The following is a 21,106-nucleotide window of genomic DNA, read 5'->3' as shown; positions in this document are numbered from 1 at the left end:
CTGACTCAGTTGCAACGTGGAACATCTTGCGATATGTAATAGAAAAAACAACATATAAAGCAAAATTGATCAAATTCCTTAAATGACAGTTTCAGGAATGGGAAAAAATGCCAGTGAACAAGCTTCTAGCAACCAGAAGCAATAAATAATGAGACTTAAATAATGTGGAGACAAAAGCGACGCCCATATTTTTTTTAGCGCCAAATAAGACGCCCACATTATTTGGCGCCTAAATGCTTTTGGCGCCAAAAATGATGCCACGTCCAGAACGCCGACATTTTTGGCGCAAAAGAACGTAAAAAATGACGCAACTTCCGGCGACACGTATGACGCCGGAAACAGAAAAGATTTTTTGCGCCAAAAAAGTCCGCGCCAAGAATGACGCAATAAAATGAAGCATTTTCAGCCCCCGCGAGCCTAACAGCCCACAGGGAAAAAAGTCAAATTTTTAAGGTAAGAAAAATAATTGATTCAAGTGCATTATCCCAAATATGAAACTGACTGTCTGAAAATAAGGAATGTTGAACATCCTGAGTCAAGGCAAATAAATGTTTGAATACATATATTTAGAACTTTATTAAAAAAGTGCCCAACCATAGCTTAGAGTGTCACAGAAAATAAGATTTACTTACCCCAGGACACTCATCTACATGTTTGTAGAAAGCCAAACCAGTACTGAAACGAAAATCAGCAGAGGTAATGGTATATATATATATATATATAAGAGTATATCGTCGATCTGAAAAGGGAGGTAAGAGATGAATCTCTACGACCGATAACAGAGAACCTATGAAATAGACCCTGTAGAAGGAGATCACTGCATTCAAAATAGGCAATACTCTCCTCACATCCCTCTGACATTCACTGCACGCTGAGAGGAAAACCGGGCTCCAACCTGCTGCGGAGCGCATATCAACGTAGAATCTAGCACAAACTTACTTCACCACCTCCATAGGAGGCAAAGTTTGTAAAACTGAATTGTGGGTGTGGTGAGGGGTGTATTTATAGGCATTTTAAGGTTTGGGAAACTTTGCCCCTCCTGGTAGGAATGTATATCCCATACGTCACTAGCTCATGGACTCTTGCTAATTACATGAAAAAAGTATAATCATTGGATATGTAACCAAGTTATTGGCTCACTTCAGAATAATACTGTGCTGTTTAGAGTTACATATATTAGAATTAGATATGCAGGAATTGAAATATGGTATGAGCTTGACAAAAACTTCTGCCATACATGTGTTTCAGTAACAAGCATGACAAATTTGTACATCACCCTGTGAGAAGTCATGCAAACATAACGGTGAATATTCATGGTTGAAGGAATGAATATGCAAAGTTGAGCCACTGCAGATAGAGTGCTTGTACGCTCTGTAACACAAACTCAACAGTCTCTGCAGAGATAATTTAAAAAGGGACAGTCAACACAAAAATAGTTTCAACATATCTATAAAGTTACCCTAGATCGTTTTTTCCAAATATGCCCGTTAATGTCAATCTGTTTAAGTTAAATCACTTACCTTTTCCCCCTGCTGCCGTTTTAAAATGTTTAACTCCGCCCCTTTTTCAGCATCCGTGACCATTAAAAACATGTGTTCAATGTAATTGTTCTAAGTTACTCGTAACCGTTTTTCGCGCATGCGCCTATTGTACTCTGGCCCATTATGTGAGCGGATCCTATTTGCAGCATACCTGTAACCATAACGGGGGGTGCCTGTTATGAGTGCTGTTTCACTGACATCTATACTGCAGATATACCTGTAACTCCACAGGTGGAGGCTAGAGAACAGTCCCTGCGACGCCTGAGGGCAGTTATGGCTGTTACATTACCCACTAGGGCTCTGGAAAGCCCATAAGAGGTAATCCTCATCCCTGTTTCACTCAGTCTTAAATCTTCTTGGGACACAGTACCCCTTGGCAACTTCACTCCAAGTCAGGTCGGAGCCCATAAATCATGAAAAAAATATAAACTCTTGATAGTAGAGCACCTCTGAAATGTATAACCTCTCTCCTCAGAGGCCAATAACAAACTAAAGATGGAGAGGTGGGAGGGGCTAAAGCTCTGAGGGTTATTGACCTCCTGATAGCCTGGAATATATCCCACATTATTAAGTTATGGAGTCATCAGCTAAGAGGAAAAAATCCCCCCCAAAAATATATGTTACAGAATTCCCCCCTATAGATTGTGAAACAAGCACACTTTCAAAACAAAAATAGGGGGTGTTCAACATCCCACAAGACATTTCATAATTACCTGTGAATCAGACAATGCTTAACTAGGAGTTGTCCTTTTCTTCAGGTCTACTCTCCCCCCTGCCTAGTTAGTTTTCCCTTGGGTCACCTAAAGCTTTACTCAATTTAAGTGGTCTGGTGCTCAAATATCCATATTCCCTGTAATCTCTTACCCCACATGTGACCCTACACCTTACCCAGCTCTCTTAGTGGGACACCAGGAACCTGGAAACCTTAAGCTGGCCGGTGATGTGGGTCCTGAATCTGTCCAAGTTGGAGACAAAAAGCCATCAATGACTCATGATAGCAAACAACCAACCCTTATTACAAAGGGGTGACTTTTTGTACATGTACAATTTCGTGACCCTCTATGGCTTATTGGATAATAGGGCTCTAAGAACCTGCTACTCCTTATCAATAACCACCCTGTTGCCTAAGGTTGCTGGTGATCCAGATTACAGTAATTCAACCTACTAAAAAAAGTCTGTTGTCCTCTATCAATTGTGGGTGCCTCATGACCCTCCAAATGCTCATGTTCCACCCCAAGCATGAGCCTCTGCCTTCATCCAAGTCCCCAATGAGTTAGATGTCATCATGGATCACCAGAATCTAGCAATGCAAATACTGGATGTTCCTCGAGAGCAAGAGGTTTATAACTGTAGAACGTAAACATTTCATATTGTAAAGAGCCAAAAATAAAAACACACACCCATGTAAGAGAAGTCAAAGCTTTATTGACACACAGCAACACAACACTTAAAATAGCAGCCAGAGGTCAAATCCAAATTACATCCATGTTTATCGTTCAAGATATTCGAAGAAAAATGCTGCACTTCTGCCATAATCACTTTTTTCCCTGTGCGCACCGTGTGTGTATATAAGTTTAATTGTTCATCTTTAAAGAGACAGCTATGACAGAACCTGCAATAAATAAAAAAAAATTAAAAATGAGCACATGGGACAAACATTCATGCCAAACAGAAGTTTCCATCCTACAATACAATCATCTGAACAATAACATAGCTAAAAGGCCATTATAATCTAAAAATATGTTGTCATTTGAAAAAGGGACAGTCAAGTACAAAATAAACATTCATGATTCAAATAGGGCATGTCATTTTAAACTTATTCCAATTTACTTTTATCACCAATTTTTCTTTGTTCTCTTGGTATTCTTAGTTGAAAGCTAAACCTAGGTAGGTTCATAAGCTAATTTTTAGACCTTGAAGGCCACCTCTAATCTGAATGCATTTTGACAGTTTTTCACCACTAGAGTGCATTAGTTCATGTGTCATGTAAATAACTGAGCTCACACACGTGAAGTTACCTAGGAGTGAGCAATGATTGGCTAAAATGCAAGTCTGTCAAAAACTGATTTGCAGTTTGCAGAGCTAATCAGAGGTAAAACGTGTATTTTATAACTGTTGGTTATGCAAAACTGGGGAATGGGTAATAAAGTGATTATCTACCTTTTTTTAAAAAAAATAAAATAAATATCTGGTGCGACTGTCACTTTACGACTAGCGACCCAGCACCTTAGGGGTAAACTTATAGTGAAGTACCACTTGGGACTCTTGGAGCACTGCTGGCTCAGAATGAAAGCTGCTACTGATCCTATGAAAAGCTCTCGTTACACAGCTGGGGTCGGGCAACTAGCGCTTCCCGATGAGCAGCAGTTTCTGCCCAAGACCTGCAGTGCTCTTCAGTACTGCTAACCCCTTTGGACTAATATTCATTTTATTGCATAATTTATAATAAAATCAATTTATATTAAATTGTGCTTTGGCTAGTTCAAAAAAGGGACACAAGTCAAAATTAAACCTTTATGATTCAGATAGAACATGCAATTTTTAACAGCTTTCCAATTTACTACCATTAAGATGTGCAGTCTTTTTATATTTACACTTTGAGTCATGAGCAGCAACATAGTAAGTACCATGGGCTGTTTGGATTAACTTGATTGGTTAAATATATTGTAATATAAATTTGAATATACCTATTTTATTTGCACTGCCAATTGTACCACAGTCTGCAAAATTTTAAGAACCACTGTTCTAGACAAATAAACTTTTATAGGGTCCTCTTTTTAAAAAGGGATTATAAAAATAGGAATGTATATTTTTATTTCATTAGGACAACACATTTTATTTTTCCTTCTAAAACAGACAAAAATCTGCACTTCCAGTCCAGTGCTTAAACAATACGCTGCATATTAAATAAGTCACTGCTGTGATCAGTCCGATTACAAAGCAAGTGAGCAAATATGCTATTAAACATTCCTGAATGTCAATACACTACCAAACGCAAAACCGTTCATTCTTACCTAGCTTAATGTCACTGGGCTAAAGTCACAAGTTGTGTTCCAATTATTCAATAGCTGCAGAAAGGCGTTAGGTTCTCTGTAATCTGTGGAAAAAACAAAACACACACTTAGCGTAAGAAACCAGACAACTTTATGCTTTAGGTGCATCAAGTATACAAATGTACAGAGCTGTTGCCTTTCCCATATTAGCATAAAAAAACCATAACAATTTGATTTGAGAAATGTCCTCCGTCTGTTTTGCATGAAAATCTAAACGGTGAAGAATTCTATTTGAAGTGAAAAACAAGAATGAAGTGAAAAGTTATGGTATGGAAACCATTTATCTTTTGGGGACTACCTACCCAACTGCTAAGAATCCACAACACATGCTATCAGCTCATCACATAAGGGAAAAGTGTGCCAAAGGCAACTTCCCTAACTATGCATGGCCAAAAGAACCGATTGCACTCTGCTTCCACTTCCAATGACCACAGAATGTGGGGACAGCCGCACTCTGCTCCCACAGCCAGTAGACACAGTTGGCAGTCACAGAATGAAATGTCTCTTCTTAACATGGTCAGAAGGTAAGCATTTCCCTAACTATTTCCCTTAGGCTCAGAGAGATAGCACATGAAGTAAACAGTAACAACTGGGTCAGTGCTCAAGCCATAAAAAACAAACAATATTGTACACAATATCGTATCAGAGGTGCGCACACAAAATATAGAACGTAAGACTGTAAAATATGACAGTACAATCAAAAAAGGAAAAAAAAAAAACAACAAACAAAAAAACAACAACACACAATTGGGGTAAATTGATTAAAAAGTCAGTTGAGAAATATCTATGACCAGATGATCTCAATCCAATATTATGAGCAGTCGGCTCTCTTTGAACAGTGAAAAATAAAATGTCCTAAAAGACAAAAAGTAGAAGAGATGCCTTATTATGCAGTCTCTCTTATACTTGGAGATTCACATGTATTCAATATACAGGGTACTCACAAGGAGAACGCACACAGTGCAATTCAGACAAGCCAAGGCTTCGGAGCCACTCGGCTGATTCACTTTCTCCACCAAGGAGCATGAACGCTTGTTGATTCCTCACACTTATGAAAGCATAAGCACCGGGCAAAGAAAATGCCCAATTACACAAATTGAAGTCTTTTCAGATGATTTCTTGTAACTGTTCCATCAAGATCAGTCACATCCTGAAGACCCCACCGGTAAAGAACTCTCTTGCAACCACTGACGGTATGGAGAGACAAATGGGAGGGACCATTTACCTTTTGGTCACTACCTACCCAATTGCTAAGAATCCACAACACATGCTATCAGATCATCACATAAGGGAAAAGTGTGCCAAAGGCAACTTCCCTAACTATGCATGGCCAAAAGAACCGATTGCACTCTGCTTCCACTTCCCATGACCACAGAATGTGGGAACAGCCGCACTCTGCTCCCACAGCCAGTAGACACAGTTGGCAGTCACAGAATGAAATGTTTACCTTCTGACCATGTTAAGAAGAGACATTTCCCTACCTATATCCCTTAGGCTCAGAGAGATAGCACATGAAGTAAACATTAACTGGGTCAGCACTCAAGCCATAAAAAACAAACGATATTGTACACAATATCGTATCAGAGGTGCGCGCACAATATATAGAACGTAAGACTAAAATATGATAGTACAATCAAAAAAGGAAAAAAAAAAAAATGCACATAGAAAATGGATTAAAAAGTCAGTTGAGAAATATCTGTGACCAGATGATCTCAATCCAATATTATGAGCAGTCAGCTCTCTTCGAATGGTGAAAAATACAATGTCCTAAAAGACAAAAGTAGAAGAGATGCCTTATTATGCAGTCTCTCATACTTGGAGATTCACATGTATTCAATATACAGGGTACTCACAAGGAGAATGCACACTGTGCAATCCAGACAAGCCAAGGCTTCGGAGCAGCTTGGCCGATTCACCCTCTCCACCAAGGAGCATGAACGCTTGTTGATTCCTCACACCTATGAAAGCATAAGCACCGGGCAAAGAAAATGCCCGATTGCTGTAATTGAAAGAATTTTTGCCACATCCTGAAGATCCCACCAGTAAAGAAATCTCTGAACCACAGAAGGTATGGAGAGACAAATTATGACTATGTACCCAAATTGCTAAGAATTCAACACATGCTATCAGCTCATAACATAAGGAAAAAGTGTGCCAAAGGCAACTTCCTAACTATGCATGGCCAAAAGAACCGATTACACTCTGCTTCCACTTCCCATGACCACAGAATGTGGGAACAGCCGCACTCTGCTCCCACAGCCAGTAGACACAGTTGGCAGTCACAGAATGAAATGTTTACCTTCGGACCATGTTAAGAAGAGACATTTCCCTAACTATTTCCCTTAAGCTCAGAGAGATAGCACATGAAGTAAACAGTAACAACTGGGTCAGCGCTCAAGCCATAAAAAACAATATTGTACACAATATCGTATCAGGAGGTGCGCACACAAATACAATATATGAAAAACTGTAAAATATGATAGTACAATCAAAAAAGGCAAAACAAATGATCACATAATTGGGGAAAATTGATTAAAAAGTCAGTTGAGAAATATCTGACCAGATGATCTCAATCCAATATTATGAGCAGTCAGCTCTTTGAACAGTGAAAAATAAAATGTCCTAAAAGACAAAAGTAGAAGAGATGCCTTATTATGCAGTCTCTCTTATACTTGGAGATTCACATGTATTCAATATACAGGGTACTCACAAGGAAAATGCACACAGTGCAATTCAGACAAGCCAAGGCTTCGGAGCAGCTTGGCTGATTCACCCTCTCCACCAAGGAGCATGAACGCTTGTTGATTCCTCACACCTATGAAAGCATAAGCACCGGGCAAAGAAAATGCTCAATTACACAAACTGAAGTCTTTTCAGAGGATTTCTTGTAACTGTTCCATCAAGGTCAGTCATATTCTGAAGACCCCACCGGTAAAGAAATCTCTTTCAACCACTGAAGGTATGGAGAGACAAATGGAGGGACCATTTACCTTTTAGTCACTACCTACCCAATTGCTAAGAATTCACAACACATGCTATCAGCTCATCACATAAGGGAAAAGTGTGCCAAAGGCAACTTCCCTAACTATGCATGGCCAAAAGAACAGATTGCACTCTGCTCCCACTTCCCATGACCACAGAATGTGGGAACAGCCGCACTCTGCTCCCACAGCCAGTAGACACAGTTGGCAGTCACAGAATGAAATGTTTACCTTCTGACCATGTTAAGAAGACATTTCCCTACCTATATCCCTTAGGCTCAGAGAGATAGCACATGAAGTAAACATTAACAACTGGGTCAGCCCTCAAGCTATAAAATGCATGAGCACCGGGCAAAGAAAATGCCTGATAGCTGTAATTGAAAGTCTGTTTGCTGATGCAAACACAAATGTAAGTCTTTCCAGTGGTCTATTGACAACTGGTTGAACAGGAGGTCACAAGAAATAAAATCTAGCAGTCACTGCAAGTTAATAACAATAAAGCATATGCCATATAGGAAAAGGCAACAGTAGCTCCAGTCTGCCCTTACCTGTAAACCGTCATCATGGTGCCATTGTAATGAGAATCATCTAGTGACAGCGTGGAAGCCTTTCTTCTGCGTAAACAAGAGGTGAAGTCAGCATCTCTCCATACACGGTCACATATGCTGAGGAAGAAAAAAAGAAAGCTTTAATGCTCTCGTAGTGCCATATATATTTTACTGCAATTAGAAAATACCTCTCTAAACCACCTTGGTCCCACTAGAAACTAAACAGTTATATTTTTCACCACCTCTAAATTTATCTGCACAATAGCAAAATTAGCCTGCATTTTCTAAATACGCTCCCATAAGTTGTGTCACCTTAAAAACAATTTTATATTTCAGCAGAGGGTATTAGAATACTTTTTTTTTTTTAGTGTTAAACAAAGTTATAAATTATAAAATGGAGCTCAAAACGTAAAATTTTGAATTAAAGAACCTGAAAGAATTTTATGGATAAAGTGAAAGTGCTCTCCCCAAGACCTTTTTGATTAGGGCACCCCAGATAAAATGTAAGCCAATATTAAGCTAAAATAGCTAATAATTATTTGTTTCAATGTTTTCCTGCCTAAATTAAAAAAACTTTTATACAAAATTGTGCAATTAGTGTGTGCTTTGTATTATAACATTTTCTGCCATAGTATTGCACTGCCCCCACTCAGCAACTTCATCGTCCCACCAGGATGGCTACATTTGCTGTGAGTGTTTTAGCCCTGTATCATAAAATCTATAACCTACAGTGCGCTTTACTTCATACACTACTCCCTTTTCTACAGTTAGTTCATTTCAAGGGACATAATATGTTAATATATTCACAATCAGAAGGGAGATTAAAGTGAAACTTTTCTGGTGCAGTAATTTTAAGAGACTATGCAATTTACTTCTATTAACAAAATGTACTTTAAATAAACGTAGAAGTGCAAGAGATTAAAGTGAACGTCACAATCAAGAGGAAGAACAATAGCCTGATAAATAACCAGGTACCCATCAAATCATGGTCCCTTTACACAACTGGAATGGGTACACATCACAAAAACATAATTTATGCTTACCTGATAAATTCCTTTCTTCTGTAGTATGATCAGTCCACGGGTCATCATTACTTGTGGGATATTAACTGCTCCCCTACAGGAAGTGCAAGAGGATTCACCCAGCAGAGTTGCTATATAGCTCCTCCCCTCTACGTCACCTCCAGTCATTCGACCAAGGACCAACGAGAAAGGAGAAGCCAAGGGTGTAGTGGTGACTGGAGTATAATTTAAAAAATATTTACCTGCCTTAAAAAACAGGGCGGGCCGTGGACTGATCACACTACAGAAGAAAGGAATTTATCAGGTAAGCATAAATTATGTTTTCTTCTGTTAAGTGTGATCAGTCCACGGGTCATCATTACTTGTGGGATACCAATACCAAAGCAAAAGTACACGGATGACGGGAGGGATAGGCAGGCTCTTTATACAGAAGGAACCACTGCCTGAAGAACCTTTCTCCCAAAAATAGCCTCCGAGGAAGCAAAAGTGTCAAATTTGTAAAATTTGGAAAAAGTATGAAGCGAAGACCAAGTTGCAGCCTTGCAAATCTGTTCAACAGAGGCCTCATTCTTAAAGGCCCAAGTGGAAGCCACAGCTCTAGTGGAATGAGCTGTAATTCTTTCAGGAGGCTGCTGTCCAGCAGTCTCATAAGCTAAACGAATTATGCTACGAAGCCAAAAAGAGAGAGAGGTAGCAGAAGCTTTTTGACCTCTCCTCTGACCAGAGTAAACGACAAACAGGGAAGACGTTTGTCGAAAATCTTTAGTTGCCTGTAAATAAAATTTAAGGGCACGAACTACATCCAGATTGTGCAAAAGACGTTCCTTCCTCGAAGAAGGATTTGGGCACAAGGATGGAACAACAATCTCCTGATTGATATTCCTGTTAGTGACTACCTTAGGTAAGAACCCAGGCTTAGTACGCAGAACTACCTTATCCGAGTGAAAAATCAAATAAGGAGAATCACAATGTAAGGCTGATAACTCAGAGACTCTTCGAGCCGAGGAAATAGCCATTAAAAATAGAACTTTCCAAGATAACAACTTTATATCAATGGAATGAAGGGGTTCAAACGGAACACCCTGTAAAACGTTAAGAACGAGGTTTAAACTCCATGGTGGAGCCACAGCTTTAAACACAGGTTTAATCCTGGCCAAAGCCTGACAAAAAGCCTGAACGTTTGGAACTTCTGACAGACGCTTGTGTAACAGAATGGACAGAGCTGAGATCTGTCCCTTTAAGGAACTAGCGGATAACCCCTTTTCTAAACCTTCTTGTAGAAAAGACAATATCCTAGGAATCCTAACCTTACTCCAAGAGTAACCTTTGGATTCGCACCAATATAGGTATTTACGCCATATTTTATGGTAAATCTTTCTGGTAACAGGCTTCCTAGCCTGTATTAAGGTATCAATAACTGACTCAGAAAAACCACGCCTTGATAAGATCAAGCGTTCAATTTCCAAGCAGTCAGCTTCAGAGAAGTTAGATTTTGATGTTTGAAAGGACCCTGAATCATAAGGTCCTGTTTCAGAGGTAACGACCAAGGTGGACAGAATGACATGTCCACCAGATCTGTATACCAAGTCCTGCGTGGCCATGCAGGCGCTATTAGAATCACTGATGCTTTCTCCTGTTTGATTCTGGCAATCAATCGAGGAAGCATCGGGAAAGGTGGAAACACATGAGCCATCCTGAAGGTCCATGGTGCTGTCAAGGCATCTATCAGGACCGCTCCCGGATCCCTGGATCTGGACCCGTAGCGCGGAAGCTTGGCGTTCTGTCGAGACGCCATGAGATCTATCTCTGGTTTGCCCCAACGTGGAAGTATTTGGGCAAAGACCTCTGGATGAAGTTCCCACTCCCCCGGATGAAAAGTCTGACGACTTAAGAAATCCGCCTCCCAGTTCTCCACTCCCGGGATGTGGATTGCAGACAGGTGGCAAGAGTGAGACTCTGCCCAGCGAATTATCTTCGATACTTCCATCATTGCTAGGGAGCTTCTTGTCCCTCCCTGATGGTTGATATAAGCTACAGTCGTGATGTTGTCCGACTGGAACCTGATGAACCCCCGAGTTGCTAACTGGGGCCAAGCCAGAAGAGCATTGAGGACTGCTCTCAATTCCAGAATGTTTATTGGAAGAAGACTCTCCTCCTGATTCCATAGTCCCTGAGCCTTCAGAGAATTCCAGACAGCGCCCCAACCTAGTAGGCTGGCGTCTGTTGTTTACAATTGACCAGTCTGGCCTGCTGAATGGCATTCCCCTGGACAGATGTGGCCGATAAAGCCACCATAGAAGAGAATTTCTGGTCTCTTGAATGGAATGAAGGACACGGCATGCACTTTGAAGTTTTGTTAACCTGTCCTCTGTCAGGTAAATCTTCATTTCTACAGAATCTATCAGAGTCCCCAGGAAGGGAACTCTTGTGAGTGGAAAGAGAGAACTTTTCTCTTCGTTCACTTTCCATCCATGCGACCTTAGAAATGCCAGTACTATCTCTGTATGAGATTTGGCAGTTTGAAAGCTTGAAGCTTGTATCAGTATGTCGTCTAAGTACGGAGCTACTGAAATTCCTCGCGGTCTTAGTACCGCCAGAAGAGTGCCCAGAACCTTTGTGAAGATTCTTGGAGCCGTAGCCAGTCCGAATGGAAGAGCTACAAACTGGTAATGCCTGTCTAAAAAGGCAAACCTTAGATACCGGTAATGACTTCTGTGAATCGGTATGTGAAGGTAAGCATCCTTTAAATCCACTGTGGTCAAGTACTGACCCTCTTGGATCATGGGCAAAATTGTTCGAATAGTTTCCATCTTGAACGATGGAACTCTTAGGAATTTGTTTAGGATCTTTAAATCCAAGATTGGCCTGAAGGTTCCCTCTTTTTTGGGAACTACAAACAGATTTGAGTAAAACCCTTGTCCTTGTTCCAACCGCGGAACTGGATGGATCACTCCCATTAATAAAAGATCTTGTACGCAGCGTAGAAACGCTTCCTTCTTTGTTAGGTTTGTTGACAACCTTGACAGATGAAATCTCCCTCTTGGGGGAGAGGATTTGAAGTCCAGAAGGTATCCCTGAGATATGATCTCTAACGCCCAGGGATCCTGAACATCTCTTGCCCAAGCCTGGGCGAAGAGGGAAAGTCTGCCCCCCACTAGATCCGGTCCTGGATCGGGGGCCCTCAATTCATGCTGTCTTAGGGGCAGCAGCAGGTTTTCTGGCCTGTTTGCCCCTGTTCCAGGACTGGTTAGGTTTCCAGCCTTATCTGTAGCGAGCAACAGCTCCTTCCTGTTTTGGTGCAGAGGAAGTTGATGCTGCTCCTGCTTTGAAATTACGAAAGGAACGAAAATTGGACTGTCTAGCCTTGGCTTTGGCCTTGTCCTGAGGCAGGGCATGACCTTTACCTCCTGTAATGTCATCAATAATCTCTTTCAAGCCGGGCCCGAATAAGGTCTGCCCTTTGAAAGGAATATTAAGCAATTTAGATTTAGACGTAACATCAGCTGACCAGGATTTTAGCCACAGAGCTCTGCGTGCCTGAATGGCGAATCCTGAATTTTTAGCCGCAAGTTTAGTTAAATGTACTACGGCATCTGAAATAAATGAATTAGCTAACTTAAGGAATTTAAGTTTGTGTGTGATGTCATCTAGTGTGGATGATTGAAGTGTCTCTTCCAGAGACTCAAACCAAAATGCTGCTGCAGCCGTGACAGGCGCAATACATGCAAGAGGTTGCAATATAAACCCTTGTTGAACAAACATTTTCTTAAGGTAACCATCTAATTTTTTATCCATTGGATCTGAAAAAGCACAGCTATCCTCCACTGGGATAGTGGTACGCTTAGCTAAAGTAGAAACTGCTCCCTCCACCTTAGGGACCATTTGCCATAAGTCCCGTGTGGCGGCGTCTATTGGAAACATTTTTCTGAATATAGGAGGGGGTGAGAAAGGCACACCGGGTCTATCCCACTCCTTAGTAACAATGTCAGTAAGTCTCTTAGGTATAGGAAAAACGTCAGTACTCGTCGGTACCGCAAAATATTTATCCAACCTACACATTTTTTCTGGGATTGCAACTGTGTTACAATCATTCAGAGCCGCTAATACCTCCCCTAGTAACACACGGAGGTTCTCAAGCTTAAATTTAAAATTTGAAATGTCTGAGTCCAGTTTATTTGGATCAGAACCGTCACCCACAGAATGAAGCTCTCCGTCTTCATGTTCTGCAAACTGTGACGCAGTATCAGACATGGCCCTTGCATTATCAGCGCACTCTGTTCTCATCCCAGAGTGATCACGTTTACCTCTTAGTTCTGGTAGTTTAGCCAAAACTTCAGTCATAACAGTAGCCATATCTTGTAATGTGATTTGTAATGGCCGCCCAGATGCACTCGGCGCTACAATATCACGCACCTCCTGAGCGGGAGATGCAGGTACTGACACGTGAGGCGAGTTAGTCGGCATAACTCTCCCCTCGTTGTTTGGTGAAATATGTTCAATTTGTACAGATTGACTATTTTTTAAAGTAGCATCAATACATTTAGTACATAAATTTCTATTGGGCTCCACTTTGGCATTAACACATATAGCACAGATATCTTCCTCTGAATCAGACATGTTTAACACACTAGCAAATAAACAGCAACTTGGAAATACTTTTCAAAGTAATTTACAAATAATATGAAAACGAACTGTGCCTTTAAGAAGCACAGAAAAATATTATAACAGATAAAATAATTAAGTTATAGCATCAATCTTTGTCAGAATATACAGTTTTAGCAAAGGATTGTTCCCCTCAGCAAATGATAACTAACCCAGGCAGCAGAAAAAAAATACACAAATAAACGTTTTTTATATCACAGTCAATACAATCAGCACAGCTCTGCTGTATGATTACTTCCCTCAAAAAAGACTCTTGAGATCCCTGAACTCTGTAGAGATGAACCGGATCATGCAGGAAGAAAATGAACCTCTGACTGAGTTTTTCTGATGCATAGTGAAAGCACCAAAATGGCCCCTCCCCCACACACATAACAGTGAGAGGGATCAGTGAACTGCTCTAATTTAAATCAAAACTATTGCCAAGTGGAAAAAAAGTGCCCAAAACATTTTTTCACCCAGTACCTCAGAGAAAAAAACGTTTTTACATGCCAGCAAAAAAACATTTTACCTCAATAATTAATTGTCATTTAAAACCTATTGCAAGTCCCTGCAAAATAGGTTAAGTCTATGTATACAGTTTAAAAGCCAGAGAAGTACCATTTCCCAGAAAACTGAAGTGTAAAATATACATACATGACAGCCTGATATCAGCTACATCTACTGCATTCAAGGCTGAGTTTACATTATAACGGTATGGCAGGATTTTCTCATCAATTCCATGTCAGAAAATAATAAACTGCTACATACCTCTTTGCAGATTAATCTGCCTGCTGTCCCCTGATCTGAAGTTTACCTCACTCCTCAGATGGCCGAGAAACAGCAATATGATCTTAACTACTCCGGCTAAAATCATAGAAAAACTCAGGTAGATTCTTCTTCAAATTCTACCAGAGAAGGAATAACACACTCCGGTGCTATTATAAAATAACAAACTTTTGATTGAAGATATAAAAACTAAATATATCACCATAGTCCTCTCACACATCCTATCTAGTCGTTGGGTGCAAGAGAATGACTGGAGGTGACGTAGAGGGGAGGAGCTATATAGCAACTCTGCTGGGTGAATCCTCTTGCACTTCCTGTAGGGGAGCAGTTAATATCCCACAAGTAATGATGACCCGTGGACTGATCACACTTAACAGAAGAAATAATAACACAAATGTACATTAGAAAGTGTTCTCCTCAGGGCAGATTTAGTGGGTACCACCAGCTCATTTTACAGACCACCTAACTAAAATGTAAACCAGTATTCAGATAAAATAAGCAAATTATCATTTAATCAACAGGTGTTAAACTCAGCAATTAATGTGTGATTTGTTTAGTTTAAAAAGGGACACTAAACCCATTAAGGGGTTAAATTTTTTAGTTTCATTCAGTCAACCTGACACCAACCCTCCCAAAAACCATCTTATCTATATAATAACGACACAACACTCAGAGTTGGGAGAAAAAACCACATCCCCAACAGGGGGAGGGGTTGCTTTATTAAATAAATAAATAACCCTAACCTGATTAACCACCAAGCTGGCAAGAAGATCTTGTCCTAATTAACCCTCTAAGGGGTGTGGCCACCCAGGAAATGAGGACGCCCTCATTCCGCCTACTTCTCCGCCCAAGGAAGATCGACCAGCGAGCCGACCTATCCCTAGCCCCTCGGCGACTAGGGTCCTACACGCCCACTGTACCTTCCTTCTATGATGTTACCGGCCAATTATCTTGTTATGCCACACCCCTTTCCGCCACCCCAAAGAGGACAAGGTACTCTTGCCCCACTAAACATAACTGGAAGCCAGGACCTGCCGAATATTTTCCAGGAACAAATCATTACCTGCATCAGATAAATGCACCTGATCCTTCCTAAACAAACCTGCATAATCAATACGAATATTGTCATGTAACACCACCTTCCCACCTGAAGCCAAAACCTCTTTGCAAACATCCCTATTTAGTTTTCTCTTTACACGAAAACCGGCCTTCCTAGTAGCCATATGCCTCCATATGTTCCTGGATATAATGTTTGACCATATAATGGTCACACCCTTAAACTGTGTTCTCAGCCATCTAACATCAGAAACCATAATATCCGCAAGATCTCCCATCGGCATAGTTCCTACATCATTTCCACCTAAATGAAGTAGAATCACATGAGGTCTCCCCCATCTCCTTCTGGCTTCGCCAATCTGCTCGGGCAATTGGGACCACAGCATGCCCCTCCTACCCAGCCACCTAATCGACACCTTGTTAGTCGGCAGTCCCAACTGCTGACCTCCCGCCCGGGATGCTGTCCGTATGGCCGCCCAATGAACATAAGAATGTCCAACTATCCAAATCCTCCGGCATCCCGTGTCCTGACCTGAAAAAACATCAACCAACAATTGGCTTCCTCAAAGAAACACCAAAAAACACATCACTAACCATAGAACTACAAACCTACTGCACTTTAACCTACTACTGCTTCAGGGGCCTAATGTATTTCTTATACTGCCCGGAAGACCAACGGCCCAGGACCTTGATCTCCCTCTCAGAACAACCCCCCATGGCTGCATCAGTGGCAGACCCAATGCGAAAAGAATGAGGAGCTACCACCGCTGGATCCCACCCCAAACTACAAACTACCTTCCGTAACACTGTTCTAAACTGAAACTGGGACAAAAAAGACCCGTCCTCATGTACCAAAAACAGCCCCCCTACACTCGGCCTAATTTGCCTAAATTTCTTACAAAGCAAAACTGGGCATATTGATGGCTCCACCTGCGATAGCAAATTGAGCCATCTACCCTTTCCTACCTGATCCGTTTTTGATCTAGCCACAAAGACTAGGACCGCCTGGTCCACTAACCTAACATGTACATCCAATAAACCCAAACCCGTATTAGTTTTGGATCGCGCCACTAATTCACTAATCCTGAGAGCAGCAAAGTACGCAAGCGAAAATGCTAATGAAAACAATAGTACCTCAAAACTAGAATCACATACCACCTCAAGCTGTTGTATCAGCTGCGCTAGCCTCGCCCTGGTGATAGGCTCCCTCTCATCTCTTCTCTTAGCCCCTAACCTGCGTACCCCTTTCAACGCAGCCCTAGCCAAAAATTCCCTAGAAACATCCTCCACCCCATACAATTTAGAGAAAAATGCGACAGCCGCTGCTTTTCCACCTATAGCGCCAGGAGATAAACCTGCCCGATCTAAGGAGCCCAACCACATAATAAAGAACTGTACCGAAGGTGTCCTCCATGTAGTACCAACAGACTGTAAAAATTTACCCCACTCACGCCAAGCCACGCCGTACGACTGCCACATCCTGGGAGCCAGCGAGCCCTTCAGAAGCCTTAACGCAGCACCCCAGAACACGCCACCTGTCAGAAATATGTGGGACACCCGTTACCCTAAACCACCACGGTTGCTGCCCGTACCCAAAATTAGCCCACCTTAAAAAACGCCCTTAAAGGGACAGTCAACACCAGAATTTTTGTTGTTTAAAAAGATAGATAATCCCTTTATTACCCATTCCCCAGTTTTGCATAACCAACACTGTTATATTAATACACTTTTTACTGCTGTGACTATCTTGTATCTAAGCATCTTATGACCGCCCCTAATCACATGACTTTTAGTTATTATCTATTGACTTGCAGTTTAGCCAATTAGTGCAGTGTCTGCCACAACTCACGGGCGTGATCACAATGCTATCTATATGGTTTACCTGAACTACTCTCCCCTGCTGTGAAAAGCAAATACAAAAGCATGTGATTAGAGGCGGCCTTCAAGGGCTTAGAAATTATCATATGAGCCTTTCTAGGTTTGCTCTCAACTAGAATACCAAGAGAACAAAGCAAAATTGTTGATAAAAGTAAATTGGAAAGTTGTTTAAAATTACATGCCCTATTTGAAAAATAAAAGTTTTTTTGGGCCTTGACTTTTCCTTTAAGCAATAGCTATCTCAATCCAACCCCCTTAGCTATCACCCCAACAAAAAACCGCAACGCGCCTAACAACGACCCCAAACCAAAAAACAGACTAGCAAAAACATTCCCCCCCGGCAGAGAATTAACGTAGCGCCCGATAAGCACCCGGCGAACACCTCACCAATACCTTGACTGATCCCTAACCCTGCAACTTTGCCAAATGGCAACTCAAAGAATTGATAGCCACTGGCTTATCAACCTCATCAACTACAACTTCCCTACCAACTCTATTGAACTCGACGAACCAGACCAAGTCCAAACGTTACTGATTCCCACTTGGGCACTAACAACAACTGCCCACAGAACTTCCCAACTATAACTCAAGCTCGCTTGTAAAACTCCTACTGCTACTTTTTTCACAACCACCTAAGTGCCCAAAGGCATACCCCGAGGTTCCTCTGACCGAGCATTCTTCCCAGCAGACCCCTGACCAAATTGTTGTTTTCCCGTATAACTGTCTCTCTTCCTACTGCAATCATTGCCTGGATGGGTACCACTGCAATAAATACACACATGCCTAAAAAGACATTGAGTACCCCTGTCGCATAGTTTCTCTTGGAAACGCCAGCATTCCCTGCCCCCTCTCTTTCGAAAGGGACGGTTTTGCTGACCAGGGCTAAATGATTTCACCGGCCCAGACCTCGTATTATCTAAGAGATCCAGATTGGACCATAGGTCCATCTCCTTCATCCCAAAAGTTAAAACCGAGTTTGCCTCCAACATTCTTCTAAATTGCGCATCGTACTGTCGCCACGCGGTACCTTTTCCCCTTTCATGGATGTCATCAATGACCTCCATATACTTAAGGATGTTAACAGCCTGATCTGGATTGGCTTCTATGTAACAAGAAGCCAATACCCTAAAACACCTCATCCATTCCTGGTATGTTTCTGGCCTATGTATCTTCTTATCCCCCGTACCATCTTCCGCCATCTCCCTAACCTGATACGCAGCCCTAGACAGCTCAAAGATTTTTACGTAGCGCCCTTCCCTGATTTTTTTCGCAATCCTAGGCTTTAAATGCGAATGCAGCGAACGAACTATGCAAGGATAAATGTCAGCTGTACTCGCTACGCTGCCTTTCTTCCCTTTTTTACCTCCCCCAGGGGCTGCAACCGCCCCAGTATCAGCTATCTCCTTATCGCCAGTTGCTGCGCCGCGCACCCCCACATTTTTAGTTTTCCTGTCAACCAACCTCCTTATTTTTTTAAACAATTTGCGATGCCCTTCATCTCTTAGCCCCGTGGAACTGTCTGAATCCCCTGAGCTAGATGAATCGCCCCCCCCTGTGTGTTGTGCAATAGCAGGCTCACCATTTCCTGATGCCGCTACTGTCCCGGCCTGTGTGGATCCAGAGGAACCTTCCACCACCTTCTCTCCTGCTGATGAGACTACCTCAGCTCTCTGTCCGCCTTGCGCCGCACTGCCACCAGCAACTCCAATCTCCTGCGCTTCACGAACAGCAACCTGTTGTACAAAATGAAAAGTGGGAGCAACACAGGGAGAAACAGGCTGCCCAGGGAGCCCCCCAGTCGCACCTCCTAACCCCCCAGATCCTGCAGACTGCCCCCCTGACAGATGCCTTGATATGAGCCTTTTTCTTAAACTTGCCATTAAATCCATATGCCCCGCTTTTCTAACAGATCTCACATGTACCGGAGTACAAACTGGCCCTAATGGCCCTTTATTTGCTGCCTGAATCCTATCAGATTTCCTATTAGGCTTATTTCTGCCTTTATTAGTATTATCATTCATCCCCTTCTTGTTTCCCTTTGCCCCGCGAGTGACTGGCCCCCCGGCCCTCCCGTTCCCCCTTGCGGCTCCACCTACCTGTAACAAGCCGCCCGCAGGCACCTGATGTCCCAAGGGCACAGAACCACCCGCGACCGCTCCAGCTCCCTCCATCGCCGCAATCTGAATTGACTGCGCAGGGGGTCCCAAGATGGCGACCGGACGTGCGGTGGGCGGAGCTAGAGCGGGCGCGCGCAACTGAGGCTCCAATGCTACAGACTCCCCACGAGGCTCTGCACCGCATGGCGCCTGAGGCCTACCCACCATCCCCCTCTGCCCAGAGACAAAGGGGGGCGATGGCGATGCGCTCCTGCTCCCCGGGGAAAAACGCATCTCCGGGGAGTACAACAACACATCAGCCACAGATTGGGGAGCTACAGCCGGGTTCCGGTGAGGAACCGGCTGCCCCACCAACCCCCCGGCCAGAGAAGTGCTAGCTAGGGAAAGCGTGGCCACACTAGGGACAGAGAAGATAACGGAAGAGGGAAAAGAAACAGAGGCATGAGAGGAAGCAAGAGGGGAAGCAGAGGACACAGAAACGTTAGGGAAAAGAGTAGGAGCTGTAAAAACAGCAGAGGAAGAAACAGGTAGAGAGATAGAATATACAGGGCTAAAGGGGGTAGGAAAAGAAGAGCCCACAGACACAGGCCCAGAACCAGCAAGTTCAGAAACAGGGATTACAGACACAGGCAGAGACATTTCACCACTATCAGTAACCACACTCTTCTTCTTCTTTGCAGGGACATCCTCTTCTTCCAACAATCTTCGTGGGACCTTCGCAGACCGCTTGGACCTCTCCATGGTGTAACCTGCAAGACAAAAAACAGGTTAGTGGTTTACTTTCAGTTCTGCAGAGCTCTGAATCTCCACCCTCTCAAGTTCCCCCCTCCCTGCTCTGCAGGGAACACTCCCCTCTTTTAACCCTATACCTGCTTTCCTTCCTTCCAAAAAATTACCCCTTAAGCTGTTACATACCTAATTAGGTATTCCACTTTCCTTTTTTTTCTTTCATGGATTAGATAGAGCAGCAATTTTAAGCAACTTTCTAATTTACTCCTATTCATTTCTTTGTTCTCTTGCTATCTTTATTTAAAAAGCAGGAGTGTAAGCTTACCAGCTGGCCCATTTTAAGTTCAGAACCCTGGATAGCGCTTGCTTATAGGTAAGTCGCCAATAAGCAAGCATAACCCAGGTTCTCAACCAAAAATGGACAGGCTCCTAAGCTAAACATTCCTGCTTTTTAAATAAAGATAGCAAGAGAAGAAAAAGTGATAATGGGATTAAATTAGAAAGTTGCCTGCTGTAAATCATGAAATTTAGTGTCACTTTAAAGTGAATGTAAAGTTAAAGCGTTTACCTAAAGTGAAACGATAGAAGTTAAAAAAAAAAAAAAATGAATGAGGGTTTAATTCATGAAATCTTCAGATATATTTCACTATAAACGCTACACGGATAAGAGCTCAAGCTCCGGTCGCCATTTTCATCAATTGATTGACAGATGACTCATCTGCATTCAGTCCCTTTGCACAATTGTCACTGCCCG

General features: G+C 42.3%; 1 protein-coding gene across 1 annotated transcript; it reads right to left on the bottom strand.

Moving 5' to 3' along the window:
• Positions 1-2,946: 2,946 nt before the first annotated feature.
• LOC128639939 (translation initiation factor IF-2-like) lies at positions 2,947-20,392 on the bottom strand. Its single transcript, XM_053692213.1, has 4 exons — positions 19,086-20,392; positions 8,124-8,240; positions 4,556-4,638; positions 2,947-3,153 (listed from the first exon to the last, which is right to left on the bottom strand). The coding sequence occupies exons 1-2, from the start codon at positions 20,362-20,364 to the stop codon at positions 8,164-8,166; spliced, it is 1,356 nt and encodes a 451-aa protein (XP_053548188.1). The 5' UTR covers positions 20,365-20,392; the 3' UTR covers positions 2,947-3,153; positions 4,556-4,638; positions 8,124-8,163.
• Positions 20,393-21,106: the final 714 nt, after the last annotated feature.

This window comes from Bombina bombina, chromosome 1, assembly GCF_027579735.1.
Source record: "Bombina bombina isolate aBomBom1 chromosome 1, aBomBom1.pri, whole genome shotgun sequence".
NCBI lineage: Eukaryota > Metazoa > Chordata > Amphibia > Anura > Bombinatoridae > Bombina > Bombina bombina.
The sequence above is the reverse complement of the archived record's forward strand: the minus strand, read 5'-3'. Positions and strand labels throughout refer to the sequence as shown.

Excerpts from the sequence above, each read along its gene's own strand:
- LOC128639939 (XM_053692213.1), bottom strand. The coding sequence starts at position 20,364 with ATGGAGAGGTCCAAGCGGTCTGCGAAGGTCCCACGAAGATTGTTGGAA. Across the intron at positions 8,241-19,085 it reads AGTAGCGGCATCAGGAAATG|CATATGTGACCGTGTATGGA; the intron begins GTGAGCCTGCTA and ends TTTCTTCCTCAG.